This window comes from Jatropha curcas, chromosome 1, assembly GCF_041381405.1.
Source record: "Jatropha curcas cultivar XTBG-Jc1 chromosome 1, XTBG_Jcur_1.0, whole genome shotgun sequence".
NCBI lineage: Eukaryota > Viridiplantae > Streptophyta > Magnoliopsida > Malpighiales > Euphorbiaceae > Jatropha > Jatropha curcas.
The window spans coordinates 5,658,181-5,680,573 of NC_143151.1; the positions used below are offsets into that span (position 1 = coordinate 5,658,181).

At 25.8% G+C, this 22,393-nt stretch overlaps 2 protein-coding genes across 6 annotated transcripts; both read left to right on the forward strand.

Moving 5' to 3' along the window:
• LOC105627981 (uncharacterized) lies at positions 1-2,922 on the forward strand. The gene is made up of 9 exons (XM_012209264.4): positions 1-457; positions 569-755; positions 846-979; positions 1,171-1,283; positions 1,407-1,656; positions 1,833-1,985; positions 2,076-2,155; positions 2,246-2,295; positions 2,592-2,922. The coding sequence occupies exons 1-9, from the start codon at positions 47-49 to the stop codon at positions 2,732-2,734; spliced, it is 1,521 nt and encodes a 506-aa protein (XP_012064654.1). The 5' UTR covers positions 1-46; the 3' UTR covers positions 2,735-2,922.
• Positions 2,923-13,538: 10,616 nt separating this feature from the next.
• LOC105627979 (ATPase complex subunit) lies at positions 13,539-18,466 on the forward strand. 5 transcript variants are annotated; one of them, XM_020676975.3, is made up of 8 exons: positions 13,539-13,947; positions 14,034-14,074; positions 14,191-14,254; positions 14,804-14,992; positions 17,052-17,123; positions 17,736-17,911; positions 18,003-18,121; positions 18,340-18,466. In XM_020676975.3, exons 1-7 carry the CDS (start codon positions 13,786-13,788, stop codon positions 18,118-18,120), a joined length of 822 nt encoding a protein of 273 aa, XP_020532634.1. In that variant the 5' UTR covers positions 13,539-13,785; the 3' UTR covers position 18,121; positions 18,340-18,466. The 5 variants fall into 5 exon arrangements, with proteins under 5 accessions (XP_020532634.1, XP_012064652.1, XP_012064651.1 ...); XM_012209262.4 differs by having other exon boundaries at positions 13,540-13,947; positions 18,244-18,466; XM_012209261.4 differs by having other exon boundaries at positions 13,542-13,947; positions 18,003-18,466.
• The last annotated feature ends 3,927 nt before the right edge of the window (positions 18,467-22,393 follow it).

Below are 22,393 nucleotides of genomic sequence, written 5' to 3' on the forward strand. Positions count from 1 at the left end.
CCATACAAACTCAAAAGCTAAAAGGCAAAAGCCGAAAGCTAAGATCATGGACACAAATCTTAGAAACTCCATTCATCAATTTCTTTCAATACTTGTACTAATTTTCTCATTTCATGTCTTTGCAACTCAATCTTATAGAATTCCTAGGCTTGGGGCAACTAGGAAGCATAGCCAAACGTTTGAACCCCAAAGTACCATAAAATATAATTCTGTTTCAAATTATTTTGAGACATTTTATTACACCCAAACACTTGACCATTTCAATTATAAACCAGAAAGCTATACCACTTTCAAGCAAAGATATGTTATGAATTTCAAGTATTGGAGTGGGCCAAATACAAGTGCACCAATCTTTGTATTTTTTGGTGCTGAAGAGAATATAGATGATGATGTTAGTGGGATTGGCTTCCTTCCTGATAATGCTTCTCATTTCAAGGCTCTCCTTTTATATATAGAGGTAAAAGAACAAAAAAGAAAAAAAAAAATCAATCTTAATGCTAAACAAGCTCTAGTAATAAGTTCTAATTAATTTTGATTACATGGAAATTTTATTAAATAATTTTGACAGCATCGTTACTATGGAAAATCGATACCATTTGGATCTAGCAAAGAAGCCTTAAGAAATGCAAGCTCTCTTGGTTATTTCAATTCAGCTCAAGCCCTAGCAGATTATGCTTCAGTGATTATGCATGTCAAGAAAAAGTATTCTGCAAAAAGTTCTCCAGTAATTGTGATAGGGGGATCCTATGGTGGAAGTAAGTGCTAACAAAATTATTTTGAGGCTTTATTATATATAATATTAGTTTAACTTCTGTTAATTAAATTTTTGTTTCTTGATGCTGTAGTGCTAGCTTCATGGTTTAGGTTAAAATATCCCCATGTTGCTCTTGGTGCTCTAGCTTCATCAGCTCCAATTCTTTATTTTGATGAAATTGCACCAAGAAATGGTTACTATTCTGTTGTGACAAAGGATTTTAAAGTAAGTGAAAGAGAGATCATAATTATTTATTTAGGCTCCATATGTTTCGGGAAATATTACTTTTGAAAAATATTTTAAAGAAACAAATGGAGCCTTAGTTTCTTTCAACTTTTTAATTACTTCTTTTGCGAGAAACTAATAATCCTTCATTATTTTTATCCAATTAATTATTATATTATGAAATGGTGTAGGAAGCAAGTGAGAGTTGTTACAAAACTATAAGCAAATCATGGGCAGAAATTGAAAAAGCAGCTTCAAAGCCCAACGGACTTTCAATTCTAAGCAAAAAGTTCAATACTTGCAGGTAATTTGTGGTGTTTTTTTTTTTTTTTTTTTTTTTTTTTTGGAAAATAAGACTTGCATGTAAGTAAATAGACAATCATAATATAGCGTATTAATTTTTGTTTTTTTTAATTTCTTGTTTTAGTCCATTGAAGAGAACATTTGAACTAAAGGATTACTTAGACTCAATATATGCTGAAGCAGCTCAATACAATGATCCACCAAACTATCCAGTTAGCATTGTGTGTGATGGAATTGATAGGGCACCAGAAGGCACTGATATTCTTGGCAGAATTTTTGCTGGTGTTGTTGCTTATATGGGTCATAAGTCTTGCTACGATATGAATGAATTTAATGACCCAACTGATCAAACATCTCTTGCATGGAGATGGCAGGTAATTAACCTCCCATTAAAATAAAAAAAGTTACCAAAATTTTTGCTTATGCACTATGAGATATATAGGTATTTGAACACTTCTAATAATATCATATGAAATGAAAATATATATTATATATATTTTATATCTTATTGTGTGTTTAATTGCAATAATATATATTATATTATGTCCAGACATGTAGTGAGCTAGTGATGCCCATAGGCCATGATAGAAACACTATGTTCCCACCAGCACCTTTTAATCTCAAGAGCTATATCAAGGAGTGCAAAAGCTTATTTGGAATCCTACCTCAGCCTCACTGGGTCACAACTTATTATGGAGGCCAAGTATGTATATAATAATGAACTACAAAAATTTTTCTACTCCTTTCTTGATTTTTAATTATACTTATCGCATTAATTCCACAACTATGGCAGGATTTAAAATTGATTCTTCATCGGTTTGCTAGCAACATTATCTTCTCTAATGGACTCAGAGACCCTTATAGCACTGGAGGGTAATCCAAGTCTCCTTATTAATTCTTTTTCTATATATATATATATATATGAAAAGATTTAACTTATCTTTCCATCTTTGGGTATTGCAGAGTGTTGGAGAATATATCAGATAGTATTGTTGCAATCTCTACTGTTAATGGTACTCATCTCACTTCTCTCTCTCATACACATAACAGAAATAACAAATTTTAGCAACAATGAGTAGTTGGACACTTTTCTCCATTCTAAGTAAGATCGAGTGTTCGATCCTCATGGATGAAGAAAAAATTCGATGGGAGCACTTTACCCTTTAAAGAGCCGACCTGGTGTAAACAGGATTTAGTTCTACTCTAGATAGATTTAACTGCAAGTGGGATGAAAACTAAGAAATATGCACTGCAAATCAAGTCTCCAATGGTAGAAGCTAATAACCAATAATATATTGTATATTTGCAGGATCTCATTGCTTGGATATACAAAAGGAGAAGCCAAGTGATCCAAATTGGCTAGTGATGCAAAGAAAGACTGAGGTGGAAATAATTCAAGGCTGGATTTCTAAGTATTATACTGATCTTCTTGAACTCAAAGACAGAAACTAGTACTAGCTAGTGTTTGATGTTTTATAAGTTTATATTAAAACTTATAATATTATATATTATAACCAAGAAGGTGGCTACAAAATCATATATTGTAAGAAAAATGACTCTCCTTATGTATTAACATATTATATTTCCAACAGGTAGCAAGATGATTGCCCAATTTTATCTAAGGGGTCATAATTATAGCATTTTATCTATTCTTCTTTTATATTATACTAATATTTATGAACATACACTGCACGTTGAAAAAATGACTCGTTGCAGTTACTCGTTATTTATTTTTTATACGTTTTTAAATATGATATTTTTAATTATAATACAGATGATAATAAATTATTGAGAAAAGGATAACTTATTATTGAGAAAAGGATAATAAGTTATTTTTTTATTTAGCATTTGTCCTTCACATCATTGAATATTTTGAAGTTATATATCAAAATTTCTTGTGGAATTATCATTTCATGCTCTTTGAGCATAGAAAATTTACTAAGATATTGCAATTCCAACGTTAATTTCTTGAACATTAGGATAAGCAACATTGGTTTAATTAACTCCATCAGTTATGAGATAATTAAGTCTTCTCTCTCAAAAGAGTATTTGAAAATTTCTTCCCTATAAAGCAATTGAGCGCAATAGTTCATAAATTTTAAAGAAAAATTAATATTAAACGAATATTTATTCCTAATAACCGGCTAGTATTATCTAATACTCCATTCTTTATTTAGGATACCTCAAGGGTATCGGCAGAAGTTTTATCATTAACATCACCAATTTCGTTTTCTTTCACATTCATGTTCTTTTTTATAAAACTTAAATAAAAATAGAATAATAAAATATTAAGTCAACAATCTATCTATCTATCCATTTATACTATATAAATATGAAAATATGAGAATAATAGAATTTTCGATAGTGCCCTTAATGGAATTTGGATATTCTAAAATAATCTTAATTATAGTCAATTAAAAAATTACATTTTATTAGCTGATTGAATATAATTTATAATAATTATTTTTGGAATAAATATACACAGATAATTAAGCATTTCAAAATTTTAAGTTATATCATTTTTAATAAAAAAATATATATGACAGTGAGACATTTAAAAATTTTATATTTTATTTTTAAATATTTAATTTTATTTTGATTATATTTTATAATATTTTATTTACGAGTGAGATAAAAAAGAATCAGTATATTCTTTTTTCTTTATGTTTATATAATTTTATTAGATATATTTTTTAAAAAATATATTTTTAAATAAAATATATATAATATTTTATTTAGGAGAGAGATAAAAATGAAAAAAAAATTGGTATGGTTGTAGGGAAAATTGAGGGTTTATTTGGAGGGGATAAAATGTTTCTTTTATGTAATCTTTTTTTTATTAATTAACATATAGATAGTTAAGAATTTCAAATTTTTAAGTTTTATATTTTTAAATTTTATTTTTGATAAATATAAATGATAATGAGACATTTGAAAATTTATATATTTTATTTTTAAATATTTGATTTTATTTTAATTGTAATTTAAAATATTTTATTTAGGAGGGAGATAAAAAAAGAAAAAAGTATATTCTTTTTGTAATATTCTTTTTTAATTGATTAATTAACTTATTTATTTATTTTAAATTTGGAACTTAGAACAATAGAGAAACAAAATATTTGAGTAAACTTATTAACCGGCTAATATTAGATTCTAGCATGATTTGCTTTGTAATCTTTCTTTTTTGTCTATCAACATCAAATTTCATTAAATCATGACCTTTCAGTTAAAGAAGGGGTTGATTTTTGATATTTTTTTTTAATATCATTTGTTTTTTTTTTTTTTTTGTTATATATTGAGTTCTGAAAAGAGTTTTAATCTTAATAATAATTTTTTTTTTGTTACTAAATTAATTTTTAACTACTAGCACTTTAACTTAGTAAGATATTTATTTCTCCCTATCAAATAAATAGATGATCTTTTGATAATTAAATATTTTTAATTTTCTTGATATTTTCTCTCTTATATTCTAAATCTGTTTGACTTTAAAGAAAATGACGTTTATGAAACTGGAAGAAAACTAGAATTATATATTTATGTTTTAGGTCGCTTTTTGAAGTTTCAAGAATTTGTGTATATATTCATATATTCTTTTATCTAATACACTGATAAGTAATCATATTACTATAGCCAAAGTGATTACTATTATCAATTTAGATAACCCTCTCATTTCTTTTCTTTTATGTGGGAATAAAAAATAATTTATTATTATTTTTATTGTATTTGCATATAAATATTGATTTAGAGTTGAGGGCAGGGGGTTAGAGGTTGAGTGATGGCTTGATTTTTTTTTTTTTTTTTTTTTTGGGCATTGGTTAAGATTTTTAAGAATCTGCATTTGTAAATTAGGGATTGAAAGATTAAGTTCAAAGCTTGGATTAAACTTTATTTTGAGACCACTTCCATTATATAAAAATAAAATAATTTCATAAGAAGTAGCATCACAAGTTTACGGTAAAGTCTAATACAAATTAATCAATTTTATTTTTTTTTTAATCTAAACAAAAATTTATGCTTTAATGTAGATAAAACATTAAAAGAGTGTAAAAAAATAAGTATATAATGAGCATAATTAACGTGCAACGCACGTCATAAAAAAACTAGTATAAATAATAATAACGATTTTATTATTTTATTATTGAATACATAAAAAATTATAATATTATTCATAAATTAAAAAAAAAAAGAGATAAAACTATGATAGTCATTAATTATGCTAATTCCAACAAAAATAATGGACAAATTGACTCAGATGGTTTGGAGCAAGAAGGGATAGGAAAATTTTAGAAGCCACAAAAGGCTTGTTTTAATTGAAGTAACTAATAATATCCCAAGTGTTACTTAACAATTAACAAAGTTTTCAACTTTCTATTAATATTGGAGTTGCTTTTGTCTACAAGGTAACGAGTTTAAAACAAGATAATCACATAAAACAAAATTAATACCTCAGCCATTAATTATAATAAGGTGAACAAGTGTTCGACACACCTTTAAATATCAAAAATAAATAAAAGGTAAAAGAAAACTGTAGATCCACGTAGATAGTAAAAGTAAATAAAACTTATTTGATATAAAGTAAAACATATATATATATACAGTAGTCATATACCATAAAGTTATAATATAATATGATTTTTAATTGGCTAATAAGTATAATTTCTAATTATAATATGATAAAACTTCTTCCATTTATAGAGTTATAATTCCCAATGTTATTTCACATTGGTTTGGTATCAGTTCATTATTCAAAATATAAGATTTGGTAATTTTCTTCTAATTGAATTAGTTTTTGGAGAACGAGTTAGACTTAACATAATATTAGATCCTACGCTATAGCATGCCATTCTCTTCTTCTATTTTATAACGCCTAATTAATATAAAACAATTCTTTCAAAATAGGTTATAGTACAACATAACGTTACAAATATATTTATTTTAAATTTAAAGAAAAATTTAAAATTTTTTCTACGGTAAATTGGTTGGTATAGGAAAGATTTGAAGCAAAAATTTATATTTATATTTTAAAATATAAAATATCTTATACATATAATATAAGGTGGACAAATGCAGCCCATATCTACATACGGTTTTAGTATTTCCAATAGAATTTTTTTATCAGTACAGTTATTTTAATTTTAAATTTATAGAAAAATTAAAAATTACTTTAATTTACAATTATAATTTTAATAATATAATTTGGATCATTGGGTGCATGCATTAAGGACCACTTTATCATTTTGATACGCCATTAACACTACATATACATATACTTAGTTTCTCTATTGGGTACTATTAGCCATTACTAGCTTCATTCAACTAGAATAGTTCTCTTTTTAAATTATGACTTATAATCATAGATATTCTTTGGTTCAATTATATCTAAACAATGATTTTTTTTTTTAATAATTTGAAATGCACACTTTTCTTATAAAAAGAATATTGAGAAATAATTTTGAAAATAAAATTATATGTTAATCGTGATTAAATTTTTCTCTTCTTTTAATATATACCGTACGAAACAAGAAAAGTTCAAAGAGTGCTTATACATTATGTGAGGAGTAAGAGGTATCAAGTTCGATTCCTCTTGACTATAAATGTTTTCACCAATTTGTGTAGCCGTAGTATTATTTCGATTATTAGACCTCTTGACGAAGAAAAAAAAAAGAACTTATACATGTGAGACTTCTATTGTAATGGGAGTCCTTAAAAATAACAAAATTGCACTAAACTTTAGATTTTATCCTGAAATTTTAGGCATAATCTTTAAAATAATATACTCTAAATGCTAAAATTCTAAAACCTACACCCTAATAAAACTGTATACCTCTAAAAATTTAAATTCTAAACCCTAAAATCCTAATAATCTAAACAGTAACACCCTAAAATTTAAATTCTTAAACTCTAAAATTGTAAACCCTAAATTATAATTTTTCTGTTTTTAAGCATCATGTATTATGTATAGACTTTTATAAAGCTGATAGAAGATGGACAACGTATGGCTTACTTTATATAATATATATTGAATATATAATTTTCAAAGTTTGATGATGAAAGATGTGCTCCAATTGATTGAGCGTTGTGTTGGTCGTTTGGCCTACAAATGGCAATGCAATAGTGCAATTGTAGGTGTGGTGGCCATTTATATATTATTATTATTATAATTAAGTTGGAAACTTCTTTTGGTACTTTTGGAGTCAATGGAGCCATAAAATTCACAGGTTCTGGAGACTCATCATTGCCTTACAAAAGCAGTCGTCTGTATACAGGGATGGCAACGAGGAGGATAGCACTTTCTTGAAATTTGAGTTAGATTCGTTAAAACTATACTCGAGCTTCAGATTGAAAAACTATGTTGGAGCTACGTCCATTAAAAAAAAACTCGAGCTCCACTTAGTTTGAATTTTATTGAATTTCACATTAATGTAATAAGACATGAAGTCTAGTAGAAAAAGGACATCTCTATCCCTTCACCTGACATACTCCTAGGTAGAAATTAGGATTCGCCTCGGTTCTGGAACAGATGGTTTCGATTTTAAAAAATCTAAAATTAAAATCGAATCGAAAACTGACAGTTTCGGTTATAGTTTGAAACCAAACGGTTACAGTTTTTATTTCAGTTTTTTAACAGTTTAAAATTAGCGGTTCCGGTCGATTTTACGATTGATTTTTCAGCAAATCGCATAATTATAATCAAAAATTAGAAAACACTTTTTTTTGTTGAAAATTTAAATATTTATGAAATAAGTTTTAGAAAAAACTTTAAGAAAAAATTATTAAAAAGACTTTAACTTAAATTTATTTGTTTAAAAAAAAGGATTAAACTTTTTTTTTTAGAAAATGGCTTGAATTTAATTTTTTTTTTTTAGAAAAAGGCTTGAATTTAATATATTTTTTAAATGAAAAGGGATATTTATAGTAAATTCAAAAAATCAACTTTCCACGATACTTTTAAAATTAATCGTTATATAGTTGTTAGAAGAGTTAATTTGGTGCTTCCACAAAAGTATTTGAAAAAATTAAAAAAAAATTATAGGAATTGAGTGGAACCGCCGATTTTAACCGATTGAAAAAACCACCGGTTCCAGTAGGTTCTTGGAACCGTTCGTTCACGGTTCCTCAAAAATTAGAATCGAAACCAGATCGTAAACTCTCGATTTCGATTTAGTTCGATCCGATTCTAATTTTGATTTTCACTTATTCCAAACTTACGGTTTTGGTTCAAAAGTCGTGAAATGGCCACCCTAGTAGAAATCCCCTCTTTCATTCAGCGTTTTTTTATTCTGAACCGGTTACGGTTATGTCAAATATTATATGATTGGACTTGCGATGGAAAAAAAAAAAAAAAAAAAAAAAGGCTTTGGGCACCTGCGTTAGGGTGCAGCGAGAGACATACAAGGGGGCACAAGCATTGCCAAGTTGTGTTCTTTAAAAAAAAAAAAAAAAAAAAAATAGTGTGGATAGTTACTCTGTAATTCTTTCCCTTCTTAACTAGAACGGAATAGTTGACTTCCGCTTTATACCTATCGTTCGGTTATTTCATAAAAATAAAAAAAATAAAAAAAAAAAAGACGAAAACAAAAAATATGTTAAATTTCAAATAGTAAGTTTTATTAATAAGATACGAAGTCTTTATTTGGAATTGCATAAAAAGGACTCATTTCATCAACATTTGCTGATGGAATGGCAATGAGTAAAGAATATGTATACAATTAGTTATATAATAAATATCATATATAATGACTATCTGTACATAATTAATCTCTTATTTTATTTTATTATTATCCTTTAGAATGAAAGATATTTATGTAAAAAATTAATTCAATACTTTATTTTAAAATTTTTTAATCTCTATTTTACGAATATATCACTAATGCATAATCGATCATTGCAATAAAAATTTTTTATCCATACAAAAATGAAATAATAATTATATAAATAAAAATAAAAAATTAATATTGAATTTAATTAAAAAATTAATATTTAAAAAGAGGACAATATTTTAACTCAATTTAGATTCTAAAATTATTTTTAATAAAATAAAGTGAGAAATTTTAGTAATTTATTATTAAGACAGCAAAAAATTAATATTTTAATATATCTGAATATTTCAGCAAATCTATAATTTATCTATGCTATATATACATGTAGGAATAGGGAAAAAAATAAAATTTTCGATAGCACCCCCTAATAAAATCTGGATATCGTAATGACCAATCAGAAAATTATATTTTATTAATTGATTGGATATAATTTATTTAAATTATTTTTTAAATAAATACATATAGATAATTAATCATTTCAAAATTTTAAGTTTTATATTTTTTTCATTTATTTTTAATAAATATATATAATAATGAGATATTTGAAATTTTTATATTTTATTATTTAAATTTATTTTGAAATGTTTGATTATGATTTATTACAATTTAAAATATTATATTTAGAAGAGAGATAAAAAAAGAAAAAGTGTAATTTTTGTTAATATTTTTTTTCTTTATGTTTATATAATTTGATTGGATATATTTCGTAAAAAAATAAATTTTCAAATAGAACATACATAATTAAGTATTTTAAAATTTTTATTATTTTATAAATTTTATTTTCAATAAAATGAACATATGTGTGTGGAATGAGGAACAGTTGAAAATTTTAATTTTAAAAATATATACAATATTTTATATGTTACATCTATGTATCTACATATATTGAAACATATTTATTTGTTGATATTATAGAATTATAGATGTACAGTTATAACGAATTTTAGATAAATGGATATAAATTGAACTGAAATATGTGTGTATATACACACTGCTATATTATTAATTAACCATTATATTCGCATTAATCTCATATAAAATTCTATTTTAATATTATAAAAATTAAATAATATAAGATAAAAATTATAATCAATATTTAATATTAAAAAAATAAAAACAAGTATAAAAAAGTGAACAATAACGTAAAAAAATTGAACGAGTACAATCAACGTTCAATGCACCTCATAGAAAAGATTAATTATATATAAATATGGAAATTGGGAAATAATAGGATTACCTATAATACCTTAGTGAAAAGTTTTAGAAATCCTAAAATATAATTAGTCATTAGATAATTGATAGTAGTTTCAATTCATTAAGTAACTTGAGTTTTTAATAACTAATAAATTAAAAAATTTTTAATACTTTTTTATTAATATATTATTATATTATTTTAATATATTATGCTAATTGAATTTTCAATCATTGATTATTTATGTTTTTATACACAGACTTTTATTTTAATTTTAAAATAAACTTCAAAATAAAAAAAAAAACTCTATTAAAAATATTATTTCACACGTTATAATATATATCACATTTAAAATTTTGATTTTTTTATTTATAACTATTTTATCTATATCTAAGTTTTTTCAATTTTTATATTAAAGGCAACACTTAAGAACCCATTTGGAATAAATGAATTCCATAAAATTTTATGGAATTCATTTGAAAATCCAAAATGTTATGTTTGGAACGAAAAAAAAATACAGATTTGAATTCTACAAATTGAATTCTATGGAATTGGGTATGCCTAACTCAAATTACATTAAAATTAATAGAATTTGTAAATGAATTTCACAAAATTGACTATTGAAATGTTTATTGCTAAAATTACCCTCCACTACAAACTCAACTATTTTTACTTTTTTTTTTCATTTTTGTTTATTTTCTTTGGAAAATTTCTGTCCGTTTGGAACAAATGAATCATGGTTATAGAATTCATTTGTAAATAAATTGGTCATGTTTGGTATGCTATAATTTAAAATAAGAAATTCAATTAAATTTCACAAAACTGTGTTTGGAATAAATTCTTAAATGAAAATTCATTTGTTTTTATTTCTTATAACACCTTCACATAATAATTTAATAAAAATAAATAATAAATTCGAATTATATTTAATATGTACAATATAATAACTTGTCATTTTTTATTAGAATATAAATAATAAATTTCATATAAATAAGTAAACTAATATTTCACACTAATAATTAATTATATAAATAGTAACATTCATCATAATAATTATTTTTAATTGATGTTGTTGATTTAAGTAATTAATTTGGAAACTAAAAAAAATATTAAGAATGTTACTATTATTTTTAATTGCATTTGAAAACAATTATTGATACTTAGTTTTTATAGTTTCATAGTAATAATAATTAACGTTATCACTAGAATTCAAAAAAAAAAGTCATTATTGATTTGGAATTTTCAAAAAAAAAGAAAAAAAATAAAAATATAAACTAAATATAACAATATAATATATAATGACTATCTGTACATAATTAATCTCTTATTTTATTTTATTATTATCCTTTAGAATGAAAGATATATATGTAAAAATAAATTCAATTCTTTATTTTAAAATTTTTTTCTCTATTTTACGAATATATCACTAATGCATAATCGATCATTGCAATAAAAAATTTTTTATCCATACAGAAATGAAAGAATAATTATATGAATAAAAAATAAAAAATTAATATTGAATTTAATTAAAAAAATTAATATTTAAAAAGAGGACAATATTTTTAACTCAATTTAGATTCTAAAATTATTTTTTATAAAATAAAGTAAGAAATTTTAGTAATTTATTATTAAGACAGCAAAAATTAATATTTTAATGTATCTTAATATTTCAACAAATCTATAATTTATCTATTATTGTCTATTTTGATCTTGTAATATTATTGTCTAATGATTTTTATAATTAATAGATTTTGATGTTCTTAATTATAGGTTCTTACGTGATACTACTTTCTAGGACGTAAATCGAAATTGAAGTATTTAAAATAAACTTAAATTCTTCTAATTTATTATGTTCTGATGGTCAAATAATTTACTATTAGAGTCTATTTGTTAAATACAATAAAATTAAAAAATATTTTTAAATATATTTTTTTCTCTTTGATTTACATATGTTCAAATTATTTACACATTATTGTATTTTAAAATTTTTTATAATTCTAATTTAACAAAAATAATAATATATGGAATTATAGTATTTGATTAATATATCAAATACGAAAGTTGTTCCTTATTATAGTCTTATAGTCTAATAAAATCTTTTTGAAAAAAAAAACTATAAAAGTTTGAATTAATGAAAACATGGTAATTTACATATTTGTTATCATTTATTATTTTTAATTTTTTTTTATATTAAAGAGAAATAAAGAGAAAATTCAATAGCTCAATTTAATGTTTTATGATTTAATTGGATGTATTTTTTAAAATAATTTTTAAAAAATAAAATTTTTAAATATATTCTTTCTCTTTAAATTATACGTATTTAGATTATTTACACATTATTGTATTTTAAAATTTCTTATAATTCTAATTTAACAAAATTAATAGAAGTATAAAATTATAATATTTGACTAATATCATTTAGTTTTCTATAATTTAATTGGATGTATTTTTAAAATAATTTGAAAATTAGTTATAAAGATAATTAGATCTTTGAGATTTTAATTTTTTTCAAATATTTTTTAAATAAATATATAGGACTTTGAAATTTTTGAATGTAATCTCATTTATATCTATCTATAGACTTGATAAAAGATCTTCTATTACCAATATTATTTTTTGCATATTGATCCCTATATGGAGCTAATAACTTTAAGCAATTTATTTTTAGGTTTTTTATAAAAGATATGGAGTCTAAAATATTACATACTATTGACAAAATTTAAGCTCAAATTTATCTAATAAAAATAATTGATGTGAATATCAAATTTATATTTTATATTATTGCTATATAGAGCAAGTCCTGATTTATTAAGATCATAGCATCGCCAAATTATAAAATATTTTGCAATATGATAAATGCAAATTATTAATTATTTTATATAATTAATTAATAACAAAATTATATATTTTATTAAAGAGAAAAGCAAAAACATTATTTTTTTTTTTTCAATTAGATGTTACATGACACGTCACAAAAGAACTAGCACTCCTAAAAGTGCAGGGAAGTCTTTACTACTAGACTATAGCGAATTCCCTAGAATAGTTTAAAGTTTGTATAGTTGACTGTGTATTGTAAGTCTTGACATCGATAGAATATAAAGTTGTCTTGCTAGATAATGACTTAAGCTTGACTCGGTTTGATGAACTCATTAAACGAGCTCGAGCGAGCTTTTACCGAGTCGAGATTCGAGTAGCTCATGAGCAGTTATCTCGATTACGGCCTTATTCCTTGGACCACTGGAATCTGGAAACATCAATCCTAACGACATTAAGACTCATCCTGTCGTTTTGGCGGCAACCGCTTTTCAATAAACGTTTCGTTAAAACAAATAAAATTGGGCCCTGGGCCAGTGCCTTAAGCAACCTTCACCACCTGCCACCAACTGTTTTTAGACGGAAACCACCGTTATCCTCTTCTCTGTGGAGAGACCAGGGATCAAGCTACGAATTTAGGGTTTTTCGAATAGGAAAAGAAAAATCTCTATCAGAAAATGTTGAGACTACATCGTTTCATACAAAATAATAGTAATTCGACCCGAGCGTCACTTCTATTATGTCAAAAACAGCAACGAGAAAAGAAGAATCTCATTGATCCAATTCCTTCTATGCATTTCTTCCAGAAAACCTCCACTCGCTTTTTGGATATTTACCAGGTAACCCATTTCTCCTTTTTTGAGAAAGAATTAATCTTTGAAATTTTTTTACATTGTTTGAGCTGAGTTTTTTTTTCAAATTGTAGCTTGGAAACAAAGCAGCTATTGAGAAAGAGCGAGAAAGGCTGTAAGTGCTATTTATCTCTTTTTTATGTGAATGCTTGCAAGTTCTTTCTATTTTTAATTTAAATGAGGGTTGGGTTTTCAGATTTAGTTTGGTATTTGTGTTGTGATTTAGGGCAGTAAAGATGAGATGAATAGGGGTTATTTTGCTGATATGGCAGAGTACAAGCAACATGGTGGCAAGGTAAGAAAGTTATGGATAACATATGTAGGTTTTGTTTAATGAACATGCCCAATTTTGTAGCTTCCACTCTGCTCATTTTGCTTTCTTTTCTTGTTTGCTTGTATGTTTGGCATTGGCAATTATGAATGCATATATAAGTATTTGATCAATAGATTTTTTATCAATAATGAAGTTGAATATGATCGTCAATTTTCTGATAATTGATCCATGGAATGTTATTGTTGGTTTTATCTGTTAGGGTAATCATCTATACAAGATTTGGTTCAATAAGATTGATCATCAGTCTTACATAATGTTTTGAATAATTCACCTTGTATAATATTGTCTATATCTAATTTAGATTGCTGCCTAAGATTGTCAAATTAAGTTAATATTTGCCTGCAAGTAATTTTCATGCTGGGAGCTTAATTACGAAAACTTGTAAATTGAGCCCGCACCACCTCTGCCTGCGGCATGAGCGGCCTGGTAACTCTGAACATTGCATTACACTATGAGCATTCATTAGAAGGGAACTTTTTAGTTTGTGATAGATGCTTATTGCTTGTGCAGATTGCGATGGCAAATAAAATTATAATTCCTGCAGTGGCAGCTGTGAAGTTTCCCAACATAGAAGTAAACTATTCAGATGGCAGAACTTTAAAGTTGCCCATTGGGTATAATGGAAATATAGGTGATGTTGATGCATCCACTACTCCTAAAGCATCTTTAGTATGTCTTTCATTTCGAGCAAGCTCTCAGGTATAGGATTTCAACCTCTTTTTTGTTTTTGTTACATTTATATGATATATGTTCCTTGCACATTTAATGTGTTATACATTATGAAAAATTCTTGACTGCAATCTCTTGGGTTTTAGAGTTGCTAACAATGCAAGTAAGGCAATTTTAAGTACTGAAAATGAGTGAAAAATGTAAAAAGAGCAGTTGAAAGGAAAGATAAGCAATGAGGAAGTTAATTAATAAAATCTGAATACGAATAATTCAATTGTATTAAACTTTAAATAAGCTGTCTTATGATGCTAAGGAAAGGTGAAATGTACCTCTATTGGTTATGAAAAAGTTCACTTGTGAAGATGTGTAGTGGCACTCAGGATATTGCTTATTTTTCAGCCTTAATTTCTTCCCATGCATGTCAATTCTGCTGTACATAATAGCAAATTTAAAATAAAATACTTGCTTAGATAACTACTACACTGATTACAATTGGATAATTCGTTACAAGATTCTCAAGTTTGAATATGCTTTTGTTTGAAAGATTGGATGATGGCTTTATTTCTCCTAGAGGTTTGGTCATTTGTCCCAAAAGTAAGCTGCTCCCTTCTTCGTCTTCTACTATCCTTATTTGGAGCTTTATTTTGTGGAGAAAGAGAGCCGGACTGCTAGCATCTTAAGTGTTTCCTTTTGATTATCATATGTTGTTGGGATGTTTAATCCATTGGTATCTTTATCCAGTGTCCATTCTTTAATCTGCAACGCAGATTATGGCAAGTATACAAAAAAAGATGATACAAATTTTTATTTTGGAAGAATTTTTGGTGATAGAGTTTATGATTAGGGTTAACTTCCTGAGTAGCATGACAGAATGTCTTGGTCATATTAAATCATTCCTTTTGCTGCTGTTATATTTTTAATCTAGCTGTCGTCTGATGCTTAGAGGGTTTAGACATTATAAAGGAACTGTATGCCAACTCGCCAATTCCTAGGTGAAGAGTATCAGATCTCTCTTGTTCATTATTGGTATGTCCCCCTTGAAAATGTTGATAGCAAGGTTGTCAGAGTCATAGATTCTACCACGAAACGGTTGAAGACCCTAAAATTGTAAATTGGTAACATCATAAGTCAACATTAAGATTCTACCTCTTGCAAACAGAAACCGCTAAAACTTAAAATTTTGCCACTAAAAATGCCAACCAAGTACACGTCTCAAATTCAACCATCTTTGTTGTATTCAATCATCATCCACATGACAATTTGCATGCTTTTTGTGTATTCAATCAATCATAAAGTATCAATTTTCACTTCTGGGTCTGTATATATTTATAGTTATTGTTTTATTTTTATTCAATAAAAAATCTAATATTTAATTTGATTACTGAACTCCTTAATATTTTTAGTCTTTTTAATTTAATATTTAATTTAATTACTGAAAGGCACATCTTTTTGTTTTATTCGGTTTAATTTAGTACTTGAATCCTTTCAAAATTATAACTTCATGAATTGTCGAATTGATATATATTGACATGCAAGACAGCATGCTATTGTGAGGAGAGCAGAAGAGAAACTAAAAAAAAATTAATAGCTAATAGAGAGAGAGAAATTTAGAACTAGAACCAGATATCAATGCTTCTTTCTTTCTCCTTCTTTCTTTGTCCTTTCTTTCTTCTATCACACTGCTGTTCTTTTTCCTTTCCTTTCTTCTTTGTTCAATCAATCACATTGGCTAGTGTTCTTTGTCTTTCACATCTTTTGTTAATTTGGGGTGGTGGATGATAAACCAACAATTGTTGGGCTAGAAATATGTTTGGCTGAAAAATGACACAAAGCCCAATTGTAAATTGAATCGGTTATCGTATAAGTTTCTACCGATTCTACGTTGCGAGACGCAATTCTACCCGATTCCAGCCAACTAGCGATCCTTGGTGCCATTTAGAACAGTTTCACTTTTGTGACTCATAGAATTATACGCTTCTACAGTTTGAAGCGTGACTCTAACTACCATGGTTGATACCACAGATGAAATTTCTGGTTGGATTATAGTGTTAATATTTAAGTTACAATGCAATGTTATTTTTCTTGACAGGCAATGATTGACTCCTGGACCATGCCTTTCATCAGTAACTTTTGCGATGCAAAAGATATCCAGCTTTATCAGGTACTAAACTGCACTTGCTTTAATTGTTTTACCATAATAATGTGGAATTGACATGCTACAAAACTGTGATGACAACATCTGGTGACAATTTAACTTTATTGATTCCTTTTTTCCATTTGTTCTAAGTCCTGGGAAATGTCAACAACAGTCTCCAGAAAATAAGTATGCGCCAAACTATTGTCAATTAACCAAATTTCTAGGGGTAGTACTTTAATTAGCAGAAGAAAACAACAATTTAAACCAATCACTAGTAAATTACTGGCCTGACAGAAAGGGATCGGCGTTGGTATTTGTATTGAACATGCATTTGTGCACATTTATCTGTAGATCCAGACAGATTTGATCCTTGCTATATAATGCCAAAACAAGTAACAACTAATTTCAGTAGATTATTCTCCATTTCCAACTCACATAGAAAATCCTGAAAGTTAGGTTAGTAAAGATGATTCTTGCCTTTTTGGTTGATATCATTTAGTTAAAAGCATGAGGATGATACCAACAGATATGAATCCCAGTTTATCTTTCACATTCTCATAATTGTCTAGATATTAAAGGTGTTTCTTATTTTCAAATTGTTACATTTGACTCATAATCAAAGTTTCTTATTTTCAGGTCTCTCTCATAGATTCCTGGTTGTTATGTAGGACTCCAATCAAGCGGTTGCTTCTTCGAATAATGAGGAAACCTAGTGGCGATGGAAACAATGCACTTCAGAAGCAGATTCTTTATTCATTTGGTGATCATTATTACTTCAGAAAAGAACTTAGAATACTAAACCTCCTCACTGGGTATAAAAGCTTTTCAGTTCATAACTTATGTTTTGCTAAACAGCAGCAGTTAGTTCTAAAAATATGCTTCGTTATTGTTACTGCTTTGCAGATATATTTTTCTACTTGACAAATTCGGTAGAATAAGATGGCAAGGCTTTGGATTGGCAACACAAGAGGAGTTGTCTTCCCTCCTTTCCTGCACATCATTTCTTTTGGAAAGGAAATGAGGTATTTTCCTTTTCAGTGTCATTTTTTACTTCTTGAAGAAATTCAACATCCTGGTTTGGTAAATATGAAATGGCAATATTGATTCCCCCATGGTTGCTTGCAATGACATTGGCTTGCTAAAGAGATGACTGATGGCAGCGGTTATTCTTTAGCCATTTTGGGATTGCATGGAGAAATTTGGATAGTTCGAATGACAGGTCTCTGTTTTTTTTCGGCAGACCCGGACAGTTGAAGTTTTTGAAAAGGCTTTGTAGGATAATCTCTTGCATCTGCAAATACTCATGATGTGGAGTGAATAATCTCTTGTTATACTATTTTTTCCACCTTGTTTGTTTTCTCCTATAATGGTCCTGTTTAATAGTGCTTTTTAAGCACATTGGAACTTCACAGTTTTATATTTGAAAGAAAATTCTCAATTAAGTTAAAAAATTCTAAATTAAATACATTTAATTTTAAAATTCTATATATAAAAATAATTTATTTTAGTATAAGTTAAGGTAGAGACCAGCTAATGAATAAATAACCTATTCTACCAACAAATCAACCAATACCAAATCAATAAATTACTAATTATAAATTAAGTAAAAATTTAAAAAATTTTAATAATGATATACTCAAAAATTATCTGTTGGTTCCCACGAAAAATATATCGAAAATTAATAATAATAATTTTATTCCATAATAATAGTTGAATTTATTTTAATATAGAGATTAAAACGTCTTTTGTAACGGAGAAAATTTTTTTTGGCAGAGTTTTTCCTCCCTTCGTTGGCTTGATGAACCGCAAGTCCAATGGGTTACGGACACGTGTATAAAAAAAGTCTTTTATATGGAAGTGATTTCTTGTTAGTGACAAATTGCATAAATTCAATAATAAGAATTTGGTGGGTATTATTGACAAAATTTTCTTTTAATATATAATTTGATTTTCCACTAAAATAGAAAATGAAAAATTAAAATTTGAAACATATGAAATTGGTAATAATATTATCAGACAAAAAGAGTAAAAAAGTTACTACTATACTATTATTATTTATTATTATTATTATTATTATTTTCGACATGAATTATTATTATTATTACTAACAAAAAAAATACAGTACGGTCAATAAATTTTACAATATATAATTAATCAATTTTTGTGGTTTTAAACATATAAAAATCTCCTAATTCACTTTTGCCGAATTATAAAGTTTTTTTTGCCTATTTCGATATATTTTCGATTAAATATTTTATAAAATGATGTAAATATCACTTTTTATCTCTTTTAATTTTGGTATATTTTTAAAAAATAGAGACGGACTTACAAATTTTAATATCTCTTTTCTGATTTTTATATTTTTTTATTAACTTAACAGAGAAGATATAAAAATTATGACAAAAACCTAGAAGAATAACAAAAGCAAAACACTGAAATAAATTGATATATTTTAAAAAATACACAAATGGATTAATTGTATTTCAACAAAATACAAGGATTGTAATGTAAGTTTTCCCTCGTTATTAATACTATTGATGTTTTCTTGTGGGACCCTAAGGATACGGCATCCGTAACATGCTAAGGACAAAGTACGTGCCCGGTTGCCCGCCTTCCTCTTTTACCATTATGATTTATGACCCCCCTGCTGTCAGTCATGCCACTGCCTCGGGAAATGAATCGTATTATAAAAAATACCAATCTTGTCCCTTTCGCTTTTTTCTTTTCTTTTTTGCTTTTATTTAGTGTCTTATATAGTTTTATATATATATAGCAAAATATAATTTAATAAATACAAATGTTAAAGCTTAATCAATTTATATTTGAATTTACTATAAATATTCTTTTTTTGAAAAGCTACTAGAAATCTTCTTATATATAGCAAAATGACATTAGTATCTATAATTGGATGGTGTTCCTTTAAGAATTCAATTATGAAATTATTTGTTACTGGTTTAAATGAACAAATATTTTTTATTATTTTAAACTTTATTCAGCTTTATGTTTACAGTTTATTATTAAAAAATAATTAGTAATGAAAAATAATAGAGAAATATTAAATAAAAAATAAAATAAAATACTAAATAAAGCCTTATTAATTTCAAAAATTATTCTTCTAAATTTTTTTAATTAGAGCATTTAAGAGATGCTCATCACATATCACAATATTAATTCATCTATGTTCTAAAATTCTCATAAATACTATGAATTATTAAGGATATAATAATTTTACACTTGAAAACTTATTTATGAAGGGGCAAGGAAGTCATTTTGTAAAAGGCAAGCCATAACTTTGTCCCTAAGTATTATTATAATAATTGTATAATAACAAAGTAGTAAAAAAGATGAAGAACGTGGACAATATATTTTTCTTTTCTTTAAAAAAACCGACCAAAAAAAAGTAAAAAAATGACAAATAATTATGCATTGGGTTGTGCTAAAGTACTCTAAAGGTGTACCTCATTGTGGAACTTAGACGATTCGACTTTATTTCAAATATTTTAGTGGCTATTGGGCCTTCCTTTTTTAAGGGATCACCAAACTGTCGGTTAATCAAAATTAAAAAATGTAAATTGAAGTTTTTGAACAATAGACCGCATAGAATCGAAATTGATATTTAAATCGATTCAAATCGGATAATATTGATTCGATTTTAAATCTAATCGATGAATTTTTATGCAATCCACTCATTTGATTTTCCATTCAGTTCGGTACGTGGCTTGCACACTCCTTTTATAAGATAGGAATTGGCCCACTAGGCCCACATTAAGGTTGAAGAAAGAGAGTTTTGGTGGGGCCTTGATGGCTGAAGCCTGGTTTGGTACAAGATGACTTATTATTGAAGTTCACTTCTTAAACAGTATAATTCTCTAAAAAAATATATATATATATATCCATTATATAATATAGATATAATAATGTATTAAAAGATAATTGGTTCTGATGTTCAAATCTAATAACTTTTTGACTCTTTCATATTTTAATAAAATAAAATATTAGTAACATATATTATTAATTCCGTTTCATAATAATTATCGTATTTAAGAAAATAGTCTGTTCTAAAATACTTATCATATTTGTGATTTTAAAAAATAATAAATCTTGTTTTTCATATTTTCCCTTTGTATATAACCAATAATTATTACTTCAATTTAATGGTTTCTTAGAGAATTAGTATTAAATTAACAGTAATATAGTCAATTTATCCAATAAATTATTGTAACTTACACAAATTTAATAGTTATCTTAAGAGATATGAAATTTCAAATGTGACAAATATTATATGACAGAGATAATAGTGCAAAGGCTTTCAATGCAAATCATTTAATTTCTTAATTAATAAAGCTTTTATATTTTCTTTAAAAAAAATTACCAGTCATATACGAGCAATTTCTTTGCTTTGTTTTTTCAAATGTGGGAAGAAAAAAAAAAGTTGCTTAATAGTCTCATCTACTAAGATAATTGAATCCATAAAAGAACTCAAATAAATGATAATTTTCTTTAATTAATTAATAAAATAAAATATCACATATTTTTGTATAATATATTTCTATTTTTAGATCAATTAGTATGTTATTAATATTAATTTCTTTTTGTCAATCAGATGTGATTTAATTTTTACTTTCTATAAAAATGTAAAGAGTAATTAAGATGTTTTGGATTTGAGTCTTTTCACCTATAAATTTTTATTTATTATTAACCTAATCCTTAGGTTTGAATTATATATAAGTTTTTAAATTTGTTTATTTAATTAATTTTTCTTACAATCTAATTCAAACATGAAAGTATAAAAAAACCTAACTTGCAATCACCAATTCTCTAGATGCACCTACTAGAAAAGTCAAACTATCAAACTTTGTAAGAAGTTCTTACAATAACAACTACAAAATATCCTTAATTATTAGTATTTCATCAAATATGAAAAAAAAAATTTATAATTCATTATCTAAAATGCTAAAGATGTTGAATAATATACCATTAAACAATATGAATAATAAAGATAATATTTAAATTGAATCAAAACATTAAAATGCTATATAAAAAATTGTTGTCAAATTGCGCTTTAATTATGATGATTTTAATATTTTTTTTTCTAAAAAATAGAATACCAAATATTTGATAATAACACAAGACTCCTAAAATTATTATATACTTTAAATCAAATCACACTTTAGCTTTTAAAAATTATAAAATTAATTTTACACTTTAATCCAATAACTACTCTATAATTATGTCCCTGGAGATTTTTTATTCTTTTTACTAAAATTATTTATTATTAATAATTTTTACTCCAA